This window comes from Grammomys surdaster, unplaced genomic scaffold, assembly GCF_004785775.1.
Source record: "Grammomys surdaster isolate TR1022 unplaced genomic scaffold, NIH_TR_1.0 129, whole genome shotgun sequence".
NCBI classification, from domain to species: domain Eukaryota; kingdom Metazoa; phylum Chordata; class Mammalia; order Rodentia; family Muridae; genus Grammomys; species Grammomys surdaster.
Genome location: NW_021604587.1, coordinates 5377268 through 5392737, shown reverse-complemented (window position 1 = coordinate 5392737; position 15470 = coordinate 5377268). Strand labels below are relative to the sequence as shown.

General features: G+C 37.3%; 1 protein-coding gene across 1 annotated transcript in view; it reads left to right on the top strand.

Annotated features, from left to right (window-relative positions):
* Pcsk2 (proprotein convertase subtilisin/kexin type 2) overlaps nt 1-15470 on the top strand; it is a 252744-nt gene that overhangs the window by 19876 nt on the left and 217398 nt on the right. Inside the window, exon 2 of the mRNA XM_028754882.1 lies at nt 9396-9500. Coding sequence (XP_028610715.1) covers nt 9396-9500 — 105 coding nt within the window. The remainder of the gene's footprint in view (nt 1-9395; nt 9501-15470) is intronic.

Sequence of the window (15470 nt, the reverse complement as noted above, 5' to 3'; positions counted from 1 at the left end):
AGCTTCGAGAGCTCTTAACAAAGAAACCAACATCATGGTTCCCAAGGGCCCAAAAGAGGAGGTGTCACTCACAGCCTGGCTACACGTATGAGTTCACCTCACTCTACCAAGAATTACAGCCCAAGGTCTCACAGATTCATAGCCATGCTTACAAAGATGAGTGGGACACAGAATTAGGAAGGATGCTGAGGGGACTCTTTGAAGACCTGAGCCCTCACCCTACCAGTGGTGGTGGTGGAGGTTGTTCTTTTGTTCTTCTGGACAGATGCATATGTCTATCCATGCACATGTGTGAATGTGTGTTTGTGCATATGTGTGTATATGTGTGTGTGTGTTATGTCTGTGTGTGCACATCCATTACCGTATGTGAGGGGGATATAACTCCAGTGTCTTCCTCCATTGCTTTCTGTCCTCCACCTGATTTTTGAGACAAGGTCTTTCACTCACTCTGAGCTTGCTGGTTAAGCTAGGCTGTCTGTACAGCAAGCCTTGGAGATTTTTGCTTTCTCCATGGCCCAGAACTATTAAAAAAGGTAAGAGCTCTGACACATGCTCAGTACACAAGAGCCTTGAGGACATTGTGCTAAAGTGAAAGAAGCCAAGCATAGAAGGCCAACTGATGGACTCTTCCACTGGCAAGAGATATTGCAGAGACAGAAAGTAAAAAGCTTCGAGCCTCAGAGGAGAGGGGAGATTGTTTAATGGGTTGTCATAGTTACTTTGCCTGTTGGTGTGTTGAAATACCCTAGCAAAAACAACTTAGAGAAGAAAAGATTTGTTTGTTTTTTTCCTCACTCAATCTTCAGGAGTGTAGTTCCTCAGGGCAGAGGAGTTGCAAGGCAGTAGGAGCTTGAGGGAGCTGGTCACACCACATTGCCATAGTCAAGGAGAAGAGAATGATGGGTGCATGGTATTTTCCATTTCCCTTTGTATTCGTGCACTCTGGGATCCTCTTAACAGAGAATGGCTCCACCCAGAGTTAAAATAGTCTTCTCACATCAGTTGAGATCATCAAGGTCATCTCCCACAGGCATGCCCATCTCACAAGTCATCACGACTCTACCAAGTTGATAAATGATACTGACCATCACATGATTATAGATTTTTTTTGATGTTTTAGTGGTGGTGAGTTCTCTCTCTCTCTCTCTATCCCTGTGTGTGTGGGGTACTGGTTATACAATCCAAGACCTTCCACATGTTAGTCAAGTGGTATGCCACTGAAGCCCACCTTCAGAGTATTTGCTTGCTATTAGCAATAGATGTTCACGATATAATCCAGATTGGCCTCTTCAGTTTCTCAGACAGCTGGGAATATGGGCTTCCTCCACCACACTTGGCTTAGAGTTTTATTTGGGGGTGGTGAACTGGTTCTAACAACGGGAGGTTGACACTGGGTACACAGTAAAATGTACTTAATAGCGCTAATCTGTATATGTTAAAGTGGTTGAAATGGAAATTTTGACACTACTTATATTTATCACCATTCTTTTAAAAGACAAGTAATAAACAATAGCACAGAGAAACTGCTCCCTTAGTTCTGTCTGTAATCTAGCCTTCTCCACACTGACGTCGTACATAATCGCCATGCAGCTACTAAAAGCAGCAGGGAAGCACTGGCACTAATAATTAAGATTTTTACAAAATTTTCCAATTGTCCTATAAATGTCCTTTTCTCTGATGTAGGATCTAACCCAAGATCTGTAATATGTATATTTAACTGCCATGTCTCCTTTTGTCTCCTCGAATTTGGAACGTTCTTGGACTTTTATGAATATGACTTCAAAGCCTCTTGGCCAGTTTGTTTGACATTTCCACCTGATCAAATATTTGTCACTAGAGATTTACACAGAGAACAGTGTGTCCTTCCTGTGAATGTAACTAGAGTATCTCATCACAGGGCAGTTCACTTAAGTCACTTGGCTAAGATGGATATCTTCTAGGTCTCTTTTATTTGTCTGTTGTTGTAATTTTCCCCATTAACTTTGTCATCCAGCCACACTTTCTCACCAGCCACACTTCCTAAATGATGTTCAACTTTATCATTTCCACAAGTCCACTGTAAGGAAAGTTTCCCCTTGCCTCCATCCAAATTTAATTTTTAAAACTCAGTAAAAAAAATAAAATTTAAAATTTAAAAAGAACAGAATAACAATAAAGCACATCCTTCCAAAACTCACTGGCACTTAACCCCAAGTTCTTTTATAGTGCTAAAATTCTCAGATTTATATCGCCTTACTTAATAGGAAATAAAAAAATTGAAGTCTGTGCCATCCAGCAGTGGTCAGAGGCATATGCTTTTGGGTAGGCAGAGGCATTAAGGCAATGCTTTCTTTCCCTCTGTCCACTTTTAAAAACTCAAATCTTAACATTATCCCAAACACATGAGTAGGGTTAAGTAGAAAATGTATTCAAGAACTATTGAGCCTGAAAAATGCACATTAAGTATTTATGTTAAATATGCCCTAGAGAATCTGGTTTTTAATGAACAGAAACTAAATCTCAAAAGCTACGGTGTTCTTAAGACTTTCTTTTGCATTCCAGTCTCCTGGCAGAGTTGGTTGTGCTCTTGAAGCCAAAGTTATAGTCGCAGACCTGATTGCAGACCTCTTCTCAAAAATGACCCAGCAGAGCCCCTATCTAAGCTGCTATGGCTGACATCATAAGTGGACAGATAACTACTTGTCACAGACTTCCAAGCTGACCTAAAAGTCAAAGAAATAAGGCATTTTTTTTATTTAGATATTTCTTTCCTGTTGTGTGCTGCTAAGAAAAAAAGCTAAATTTAGTAGTATAAAACAGTAACTATTTTATTATGGTCATTTTTTGAGGGTTAGAAATTCAGACAATTCAAAGAGAAGCAATCTAAATGGAGAATAAACATATGAAAATTTAGAACAAAGAAATAAACATACTCAAACATTTAGAACAAAGAAACCCAAATAAGGTGGTATCTATCAAGTTGGCAAATATTTAAATGTTAATCAACTAACATTTCATGTTGTTGAGAATATGTAAAAATGAATATTTGTGTTCGTACTCTGGTTTTGGTAGATTTTGAAATATACAACCTCAAGGGAAACTCATGATCCTCCTGCCTCCAGCTCTCTCCTGCTGCAATTATGTTTACGTTTGTGTGACCTTTGGAACTCAATTTGCTTTCTCAAATTTCATTAGATGTAAAATTAGGCTACTGGTTCCAGATGTTTCTCTTTGTTCTCTTCCTTCTCTTCCTCCTCTTCCTAGTCCTCCTTCTCCCCACTCCTCCTTGCCGTCCACTTTCTCGTGTTCCAGAGACTGAGACTGATCCCATGGCTTCAAGCATACTGGGAAACCATGCTACTACTAAGCCTCATTTCCAATTCTACATTTTCTAGTGGGCATTTTATAACGACAAATATTTCTTTAAGCATTGCTTTGCCTGAATCTATAAGGTATTCTTATTTTTTTATTCAACTCAAAGTATATTCCAAGAGCTCTTATAATTTTTATTTCATTTATTGATAATTTAGCAATATAGTGTCCATTTTTGCAGATTGTTGAATTATATGATTTTCTTTGCTTAGTATTTTTTTAGCATCATTATGAAGTGTGATCAGAAAGCATATTCTGTATTTCTAGTCTTTCTAAATTTATTGACACCCATTCAGCATCTTAACATATGGTCTGTCCTAGAGAACGTCTCACATATATTTGAAAGGACTATATTTTCTTCTACTTGTAGACAAACATTTTGTGCATTTGTTAAGCTTTCTTGGTTTATAGCTTTGTTCACATCTTCAGCATACCCTTTGATCTTTAGTCTAGCATTTCAGTCCTAATTCAAGTAGGTCTTCTGAGTCTCTAACTGTGCTCATCACCTTTCTATCACTATAACAAAATACCTGAGATCATTATCCCATAGAGAAAGAGCATACACCGGCTCACATTATCAGAGGATCTAGTCTGTGATGAGTTGCCCTCATATCATGGCATAGAGGGAAACAGAGAGTACCCACTTACATCTCAAACTAGAGGAAAAAAAAGAAAGGGCCCCTTAGTGACTAAAGTACCGCTACCTCTTGAAGATTCCACTACCTTCAAATAGCACTACCCTGTAAATGAAGCCTTTAACACATAGGCTGCAAGGAAATATTCAGGCCCAAACTGTACATAAACTGTGATTGACAAATTATTTTATTTCTTCCTGCTGTTCTGCCAGGTTTTGGTTCATATTTTAGAGATTTTGTTAATAGATGAATTACATATCTTTTTTATAATTTCATGTCATTAGGTGGATTCTATTTTTTATCATCATAAAATATTATCCCTTATGTCTATCAATAAATTTCGTATTAAAATTGACTTAGCCTTATACTTATATGACATTTATTATTTTACGTTGCTTAGATAGTATATTTTTCATGTTCTTTAACTTTCAACCTATCTGTGTATTGGATCTGAAATGTGCTTCTAGTGAACAGCATACGATGCAGTCACAAGTTCTTTGTTTCTCTTATCGATTCTGTCAACTATAACTTTTGAATGAAATTCTGAAACTTTTTAATTAATACTGATAAGATTTACATATGCATCTTTCTATTTATCTTCTACATATCTATATATCCACTTTTGTATTACTAATAAAATACTAGAAAAAGGCTAAATATGAAGTAAAAATAGGTGTGCAAATAGGTTTGCTTTGGCCCGTGGACCTTCAGTCTCAAGGCCTTAAATCAGGTGGACTCATTGATAATGACCTCTATTTGGCAGTAGTAAGAGCCAACAACAGAGCAAGTGGCTATACTGCAAGCCATGAGAGACAAATAATGCACTGAAGGTCCTTTAGGAAACTGCACAAGTAACCTAAGGACCCTCTACCAATCCCTAATACCAAAGTATCTATCACTTTCCAATAAAACCAATCTAGAAATCTTTAGGACACACTCATCCAGACCAATCTTATATACCTTTGTTTCTCAATTCTTTCATAACTGCCTTTTTGTGTTAAATGTTATCCAGGGTACTATCCTAAGTACCATGCTATTTTATAATAAACTATTATATAAAATTACAAAAGTAGTTGGTAATAAAAGAGAATTAAAAACAAAAATATTATCTGTTGTAACATCTTAAGGTACAATGCTTATTTTGTGATTTTTGTTTTAATTGATTCTTTGGAAATTAAAAATAATATATATAATAACCTGTCTCTAATTTAAAGCTACAATGGCCAGTATAGAGCAGTGTGGCTTCACCTTTGCTATTTTTCTTCCTCCATTTTAATGCTGTTTGTTACACAAATTTCATTGTTATACATTATAAAAGCCAGTAAACATACTTTTATAATTATTGCTTTATAGACTCATCATTCAAATAAGTATAGAAAAAAGACTGTTACAAGCAAAAATTCATTTATAATCTCAGTGTTAGTCAGCTTTCCACTGGTGATTCTAAAACCATGAGACAACAAGAGCACACAGGGGTAAATCCATGAAAATATCAGCACAGGGTAGCAAATACATGAGTCAGTACACAGGAATGAATCCATGAGAATATCACCACACAGTGGAAGAGGAAGCCAGACAGAAGATACAGGGGACAGGGCAGAGGTAGACGACACCCACTCCCATTGTCCTGCAGTGAGCTAATTCTTCCAGCTAGGCTTCAAATCCTGTCATTTGCAAGACCTTCTACCAGATAGGAACCTTCAAGACAGAAACATCTGGGAGACAACCTTGCCCTTTCTACTTTCCTGTGTGTTTGCCAGCACTGCAATTATTCATTTCTTCCCGTGGATTCTTTCATTTTAGCTGAAGTTAGTAATTCTTAGTGAGAAACTGTCTCATACCTTGTTTTTCTGGGACTGTATGAATCCTCTTTATTTTTAGAGATTAGTCTTGTCAAATACAGAATTGTTAGTTAATGAATTTTCTTTTGGTATCAAGAATAAGATATCCATCTGCTCTGTCATCTTCATGGCTTCCAGTAGGCAATCAGGTGGCTTTGTGTGTTTTAGTTTCAGGGTGGGGGTGGGGGCTGTATTCACCACTGGAAATAAACTTAAAGCTTTATATATTCTACTACTCTACTACTCTACTACTGAAGTCCCTCCCTGCCCCCCCAAAAAAGTCAGCTTTGAATCTTACTGAACATCTTGCATACATTTTTGGCTCAGTGTTCAGGTGAGTCTCACATTTGCATATATACATGTGCAAATAGTATGCAAATTCTCACTTTATCCTATTCTGATCTTTCTGTGCTTCTTAGTTAAGAATATTAATGTTATTCCTAAAATCATGAAGGTTTCCAGACACTGCTGCCTCCTGTCTACTTCTGTCCTCTTCTTTAGAGACATCTACTATGAGTAAACGTTTCTTTAGAGACATCTACTATGAGTAAAGTGTTTTGCTCATTTTACTTAATTTCTTATGTATTACTCAAAGTAGGTCATCTCAACTGGACTGTATTTATATTTATTGATTATTTCTGTCAACCTAAATGTGCTATTAAGGTCCTCTAAGGTTATTTTTCATTCCATTATTATATTTTCTACCCCATAATTTCTCCCTTTTTTATTTCTATCTGTTCATATTGTCCATTTGGTGATCAATCACTGTCAAGCTTTGCTGTTGCTCTGTAGACAAGATGTCCCTTTTAGCTGTTTGAATGTATTTAAATGGCCAACTTAAAATCAGTCTAGTGAGTCCAAAACCTAGACTTGCTCAGAGGATTCCTATTTACCTACCCCTCTTCCCATGTATAGACCATGTATCCCTTTCTTTATATACTTCATGATACTTTTACTGAACACTGACATTTTAAGAAGAGCCATGTAGGAAATCTGAAAGTGAGGCTCACAGCACTCTCTGTGTTGATGTTGATGTTCTGGATTTTACTGTTATCCTGTTTATTTATTCATTTATTTGTTTATTTACTGTGTTCCCTAAACTAATTCCCCAAAATCTGTGACTTTTTGAGTGTTCTACTGAGTCTCTTCTTGTTTAGCCTGGTGATCAGTTAAAGATTGGACTGGTATTTCTTTAAAGATAGGTTTTCTTATCCTTTGCTTTGACTATATCTTAGGCTACACCTTTGATACTCAGGCGAAGTTTGTGACCCTGTCTTGACTTTTTTATTTTCTATTTTCATAGAGTTCCAAGATCAATCAGAAATGAGCATTTGAGATCCTTTTAGGTATTTTCTGATTTGGGGAAGAATTCTCTGGTATGTGTCACATTCTAAGTCTCTACAAACATTGTAAATAGTAAAAGTCCTGTAAATATCCCACTCTTCTTATCTTTATTTGAAGCTATTGGAACAGTTACTCATTGACCACAGTTAACATTGCTAACCTAAGCACCTGCAGCCTTAAGAAACTGCATTGGATGGTCTTTGTAAAATGCTCCAAAGATAAAGCCTTCCTTGGTGAACAATGTCTGAGACACATAATAAACTTTAGCCCTATAAATGGGACTTTCTGGATGTCTTACAGTTATCTGGGATGGGGCTTCCTGAATAACTCCAATCCTGGGCACACCCTCCAGTGTCTGCTAAGTTGTTATTTTACACAGATACTATGATTGAAATGATTGGGAAGCTAATCTGCTTTCAAAGAAACTGAAGAATCTGGCATCAGTGCATAGACAGGGAAAGTTTAAAAAAAACCACATGTCTTTTGGTTATTATTAGCAGAATATTGTCCTGCTTGATTAAATGTTCCTTGCGAGGCTGCAAGCTTCCTGTTGATTTTCAGACTTATGAAATGGTCATTTGGCAGTTTTCCAGTGTTGTTGCTTTTCTGAAAGTGAATTTTGGAGATCCTTGCCTCATTTCTGAAGGTCTCCCTCTCCCGAAGCACAGCAGAATCTTAAACTATTAAACAAGAAAGAAATGTCTAAGTATATATCAGCAATGGAGATACTAGCTACTTCACGGTGTTTCTATCATAGCAACTGCTACCAACAGAGAGGCAAGAGAGTATGCAAGAGACTGTGAAAGGACGATGGAAACCCCATTTTATATAATAATACATAATCCATGTGATGTGTGTAGCCAAAATCAACTGATTTATTTTAAGAAAATAATAATTTGCTCTTGAAATTGGGTTGCTTTAGAAGGGAGAAAAGAAGATCATCCCTTATGCCTAATACTACTGAAAAAGAAAAGGTGGATTGTTTTTACTTTGGTTCTTTTTATGTATTATGTTTGTATGTTCCTGATACTTATGTTTCTTTTATAATGCTGACAGTTGCTTAAGAAATATTTATGCCATGCTGAAACCCTACTTAATCTAAAATTTCTCAAATAGGCCCTATTTAATTTTGAAACACTTCTTTTAAAGCATTCACATCATGTTTCCTTTTCTTCCAAGCACTTGGTTGGAACACAGTTCTACACTTCAGGATCAAATACACTGAATACTGAAACATATTAATAAGAGAACCCCGTTGAAAATCTCATGAAAACCATGTGCCCTCTCTCCCATAAAAATGTACATATGTACATTACTTTCCTTACTGTGAGGCATTCGGCTAAGCTAATAGTTCATGACAAGCACTGCAAACAATTTATGAAGGCATGTGGAAGAACATATACATGTGTGTGTGTGTGTGTGTGTGTGTGTGCATGTGCAAAACAGAAAGAAAGAAAGAAAGAGAGAGGGGGAGGGAGGGATGGAGGGAGGAAGGGAGGAAGGAAGGAAGGAAGAAAGGAAAGAAAGGCCTAGAAGTGAGCAACAACTTGTCCAAGGCCACCCTGTTAGAAGATAAAAGACATGGCTACATTCAAGAGTCCAGTAGTTTAGATCAAGCTTCTTCCCCTAAGATACCTGGGACCATAGAACAAATGGCAGTACATGCTAGCCCCTTTATGACTCTTAGAGAAAGACAAGCTTTCCTTGCTGTGGCTTCTGTCTCTGATCTTGGCACTCACACTTGATTCCAGGCATCTTTAGAATAGAAAGACAGAGTGAAATCTAGCCTGGCACCCAGCAGGCTTTTTTCAGATTTCAGTGACCATACTGTTCCCAACCCAATAAGAGGCACCCAAAAGTCACAAGGAAACCCCTAAGAAAGATTAGGTAATTGGTCTAGAAGAGAGTACTTTGCCACAGCACAGCCCTGGAGCAACTGGGTACCACACAGTGTATAAACACTTGTCTGAGAGAAGAGATTAGAGAAGTTGATATGAGTGTGAAGGCAGGTTTGTAAAAGCTACAACCTAGAAGCAGGAATAAAGGGCATGTGAAGGAGTGGGAAGAAATGGGTACCAGATAAGCAAAGTGAGGAAAGCAAAGGGGCAGAGATTAGAACTCTTGGAGGCTTGAACTGTATCCTCATACAGTTCCTGCTTCCATGTCCCTATTCTGGTACCAACTCAGAAACTAACTATCTTCCTGTCTGTTTGGCTTTCCACAGCTCCCCTTTGCAGAAGGCCTGTATCACTTTTATCACAATGGCCTTGCAAAGGCCAAAAGAAGACGAAGCCTACACCACAAGCGGCAGCTGGAAAGAGACCCCAGGGTGAGTTCTGCCCAGAAACTTGCATCTTTCTTGAGTCTTGCTGCCACACCAAAATTCACCCAGTGGATGTAGAACACAGGCAAGAGATGTTGAAACGCTGGGTTTTTGTATATTTTGATAGAAGAAATAAACCATTGGCAGATGCTATAAATGCTCTACTCCTGTTTTGTGCATAGTAAATAACCATAGGCCACATGTATACGGATGAGGGAGAAAACACAGGTGCTTTGCTGCCTTGTCTTGAGCTATAACATTAAGATTGCCTGGAAGCATGATTTAGCCTGTGATGGATGGAAAGACACACAGTTGTTCACTGAGTTGTTTATGGGAGGTTTTACTAGCAACTTAATGCTCTGAAAAAGTTTCTGTGTTTCACATAATGAGCACAAAACTATGCAGGCTAGTAGATGATGACCAGCTCTCTACAGGTAGTGGGAGTCTCAGCATCCATGCATGGCAGCAGCCACAGACCCCGTTCACACTTCCTCCCATGGATTTTCTTCTACTGACCCATCTGATGCTCATTCTTCAGCTGTCTTCTTCCTTAGTTTTAATAATGTTTTAATTAAACTATGATTATAAAATTTCTCCCTTCCTTTCCTCCCTTCAAACCATTCCGTCCTCTTTGCTCCTTCTCAAATTCATGACCTCTTTTTTTTATATTGCTAGATTTTGTAAAAATACTTAGCTGAGTCATATATATATATATATATGACTTCAGGAATGATCACTTGGTATTGGATAGCCTATTATGGGTTCTTGGGGATGATTGATTCCCCCTACTTCAGTAGTTCTTAGCTGCCTGTAGTTCTTTATCTAGAGCTTTAGCCCCATGAGATTTCCTCCTTCCATGTAACCATGTCTATAGATATTGTCTTTGTTCAGGTCTTGCTTAGGCAACTGTACTGTTAAGGTTTCATAGGTACAACAACTTCCATGTCCTTTCTAGGGGACACCAATCTCACAGAAGGCTTCCTGGTCCTCTGGCTCTTATAGCCTTTCTGTCCCCTTCTTTCTTGATGTTCCCTGAGTCTTGACTGAAAAGGTTGTGATGTAGATGTGTCCACTAGAGCTGGGAACCCCAAGATCAGTTGTTCTTTGATTGTAATAGTTGTCAATCTCTATAGTGGCCTCTGCTATACAGTGACCCCAGCAGCGTTCTTAATGTTCATATACTTCCAATTCTTACGTCACTCTTGGATTATAGGTCTTATTTTCTACACACTCAGACAGCTAAAATTTGTTTTTTTCCTTCAACTAAATGTAAGATCTTAGCCATGAGGAGTTTCTCACTAGTGTTTCTGTTCCTTCTCTTCAGAGAACACTTGATCCCGTTGGGGATATTTCTAATTTCACTTAGGCAATATCTAAGAGGCAAAAATAACAAGGTCAAGTGCATGACTCTTAAGACTCCCTCTTATGACTCTTAAGGAAAACAGTGAGTGGGTGAGATGTTTGATTTACAGATTTGTACAAGATTCCCTTTGAGTTAGCAAACCTGAAATTTACTGAAACTGATGAACATTTCATCACTTTTAAGATTGGGGCTTTAATTAGAAAGTAAAGCCTCTTATGCAAGTCACTAGGTGACAGGCCACTGACAATTTTGTTTTACTCCTTAACATAGGTCTTCACCACTACTACCTGGGTGAAGAACTGTCTTTCATGGCCTTGTCTTTGGCCATACTAACTAACTGGCCAGGGACACCCTTGAGTACCCTTAGAAGGGATCTTACTAATGTCATTTGTAAATCTAAAATGGGTACAACTAGGCAAAGACTATCCAAACACCATGACACTGGTTTTCTCTAATGTCTACTATGCTCTGGCTTACTTACAATGGCCATTCACTTTCCTTTCACTTATATGATGATATAGCAGCCCTGTTAGTTTTATTCTTCAATAATTAAAAGGGATTTCCCTCCCACATACTCAAAAACACATAAAAGGAATGAGGCAAAAACAAAGGTACTTTTAAACCTGGGCTGAAAACAAAACTGAAGAACAGGCTATCTAAAAGACCATTATTTGGATGAAGGGGCTTCTGTGAGTTCACTAAGCTGACACTATTTCACTTGATCACTTATTGAAATTATCCCTAGCATGGTGGTTCTTGGTGTCATGTGATGTTTACAAAGGGAAAGCTAATGAGATTGGTTGGTAATAAAGAAGGAGTTCATGTCTTGGTAATTCTACTCATTTGTCTTTCTTCTCAAAACATTTCCCATTACCACTAACAAGGGCATCTGTTCCTTTCATCATGCATTTTAAGTATTCTGGTGGCCAACTGCCTGGACCTGATGGAAATAAATATCTGGCATTCCCATAAAGACCCACAGAAGTCATCAGGGAAACTAGTAAGGTTAAATAACCTGAATATTGTCAATAATAAACTCATTTTAGGAGAATAAATAGAGCATGAAATTCCCATACATCTTTAACAAAATAAAATGGTTTTTTTTTTTTTAAAGAAAAGTCTATTTACAACTACTTCATTCCAAAATGTTACATTCCTTAATCTTTTCGGTGTGATATTCTTATGGTCATATAATGTTAAGCATCTGCAGAGTTCAGAATTGGCAGACACTCTTTTTACAAAAAAATTATTGGTGAACATTGCAAAGGTAGCTATGTGAAATTCAACTTGAGGCTTTATAAATCTGAAACAAAAATGCAAGCATGTGTGGTTTGGGCATGTGGCAGCTTTGGGATTTGTGCTGACTAGTTTTATATCAACTGACACAGTGTCATCAGAGAGGAGGGGGCCTCAGTTGAGAATATACCCCTATAAGATCTAGCTGTGTCATCTCCTTTCTCCAGGTTCCTGCCTTGTTTGATTTTCTTTTCTGACTTCTTTCAGTGATGAACAATAATATGGAAGCCTCAGCAAAATACACCTTTTTCTCCTAAGTTGTTTTGGTCAGAGTGTTTTTATCACACCATTAGTAAGCCTAACTAAGACAGGGCTACTAAGCATATACCAACAGATTGCAAAACAAAAATAAATAATAGAGAAATAAAAGGGTGAAGAGCTGGGGAACCTGAAGAATAGTTGATACAGGCTCTCATCCCTTGTATACATGTCACAAGTTGTATTTCATGAGCCATAAATTTAAGAGTAAGTTGTTTCTTCCTTCTCTGAAAATGTTTTCTAAACCATAACATCTCAAACTGTGGGACACAACCCACATGAGGTTGTGTAAATAAATATGGGAAGTATAAAATAATTGGCAACAGAGAAGGTTGCTGACCATATGACCACTAAAACACAATTCAAAATCAAATGAGCAATGAATCCAAGGTGTTTCTGGCAGCCAATGCCCATATTGTACTATATAACTTCAAGGCAGCCTGGTTCTGACATTTCATCATCACAGAATGCAACACCAACCAATTAGAGTTCATGGTGTCTATCTGAAAGAACTGCAGAGATCCCACCGTTTGAACCACAACCACAAGGCAGAAATAAAAAGAGAGCACAAGTCTTTTGAAACATCAAAGCTACACCCGTGACATATTTCCTCTGGCAAGGCCACACCTCCTAATCCTTCCCAAACCATTCCACTAACTAAAGACCATGCATTCAAATATATAAACTTGCAGGGCGAATTTCTCTCAAACCACCAAACACATCAGTCAAAATTCAAACACATTGCATGTTATTAATTGCATTGTTTTATTATACAGTTTTCTTCTCATAGAGAAATATAATATAATGGTTTGATGGTGGAAAACAAAGACTTTTAATATTTTCTTACCAGTATTCCTCAGCATGTATCAAATTAGTATACAATTAGGTTGCATTGTATTATAATGTTTGATTTTAAAAATCGCTGTTTGAGCCAATGACTTGAGTTTCAGAAAATATCATTGAATTAATTTTGGTTGTAGCAGAATTTCTAATGATTTCTATAATAGCGCTAAACACTATTTTGTACTATGTGCTTATGCAAAGAGCACATAAATTTATTTCATTATAAAATAAAAGCATCCATCAACTCTGAGAAATACTAAAAATCCTTAATGAAATATATAGCCAAGATTTAATACTTTAAACAGAAACACATGTATCTACCTAGTGATGCAAATATCTATCTCAGTGTGAATTTGCCCTTCATCTTTACTAAATGCTAAAATTATAGGTGTACAAAAAAACTATCTTAAAATAAATGTCTTTATGTTTCATTATCATTAAGTATTTGTTCTGTATAGCTATTTTATAGACCTTGACACTCAGACCCATGTAAAAAAAATTATGAATGTGAAATGGTTATGAGTTGAAAAGGTTAAAAAGTCCCATAGTATACCAACTAACCCCAACTACCCATGTCACCGCGGTATCATCCTTCCTGGTCCCTTTACTTGTCCAGTCTAGCTGGACAATCAAGTGGGACCCTTAGACCCTGTGGAGAGGACTGAGATGCACGAGAAAATAAAAAGGCACAGCATGTCAAGAAGTCTGATCATGCTGGCAAAATTTTTATTGTTCACACAGGTTATATACTCTGAAAACAGGATATGGGGAGGGGTAGGAAAGGAAAGAGGGCTTTGAAGGTGGAGGAAGCTAGCTGCAGCTGTGGGGTCTAACTAAGTTATACCTGTTGTTCTCACAAAGCCTTGCCATTACTGGGTGTTCTAAAAACATCTACCTAGCAGGATGTTGGCTAAATCTAAAGATCTGGAGAATGGATTACTAAGGTGGGTTGCTATGAGGCCTTGTTTGAAGTTCTGAGAACTGGCAAGTGAATCATGGAAGGTAAGCAGAAAGAATAGTAGATAGAGAGCCCAGGATGAGTGTTAGCCAAGGGTTAACGCCTTGCCATGGCTTCCCACATTACTTACTGCCTGTGACTTGTGAAAGGTAATATAAAGCCCAAGGAACGTACAAAAGATGGACTGAGCTACTACAAACCCTTTGGGGTATATTCAGTAGCAACACAAGAAACGCATAAGAGGAAGACAAGCATCTGATAAAAAGAAAGATGGATAACTAAGCAAGGTATCAGTTCTGATTTGGTTTGGCTTTAGGATAGAAACTTAAACAATGTCCATTCGACTTACTGTTTAGTGAAAGCTACAAATGCTAGAAAGTGGCTGTAAAGTGCCACCTCTAACCACACCCATCAATAAGCAGACATGTATATTATTTCAAAGGTGCTCTCTTTTCTAGGCTTTTCTCTGTAAAAATATTGGCATACTATTGAATAAGTTTGTGTGCTGTTTTTTTCTTCTTTATGTAGTGTGTATCTGAATATACAGTAGACCCTCAGCAAGTGGCTGAATGAACCACTTGAATGAATCAAGCCTCAGTTTTAAATCGTGAAATAGCATCATTCTTCTCTTCTTGTTTTTAATCATTATTCTAAAATATATAACTAGGAAACAGAAATATAGTCCTCTGTCTTGCATACCTTTTAAGGCATTCATAATCATGGGTAAAGGAAGCCAGTTGCTATTCCATTTCTGCCAAGCTTATTTATAAAAACTCTCATGATGACCTATTTTTTATTTTCTAAAATATTACATAGTTTCTTCCTAAGCATATTGATGCTCATGACACAGTCATGGGCATATATATCTGTAAAGTTTAGGTGGTAAACAGGACTTGAAGATGTGATAAATCAAACTCTGAGATTAAACAATAAAACTAAAAATGCATTTCAACATCAGGCTCAAAACAAATGAATATTCTCTGCCAAAACCTCTCTGAGATTTGTCTAACTTGTTCAGAGCAGTGTTAGCAAATCTCAAAGTCAAACCCAATTGTGGTCCACAGTCAACATATTAAAGCCCCATAAATTGCAAGACCTTGAAAAGCTATTGGATAAAAGATTTATTCAAGATAATATTTGATTCACAGTTTTCTTCTATATAACTTGTACATCTGAAAAAGGATTTTAAAGTAAAATATAGTTGAAATGCAAGAACTCACACTACTTTATGAGCAATAGACACTTGTCAAATGGAAGT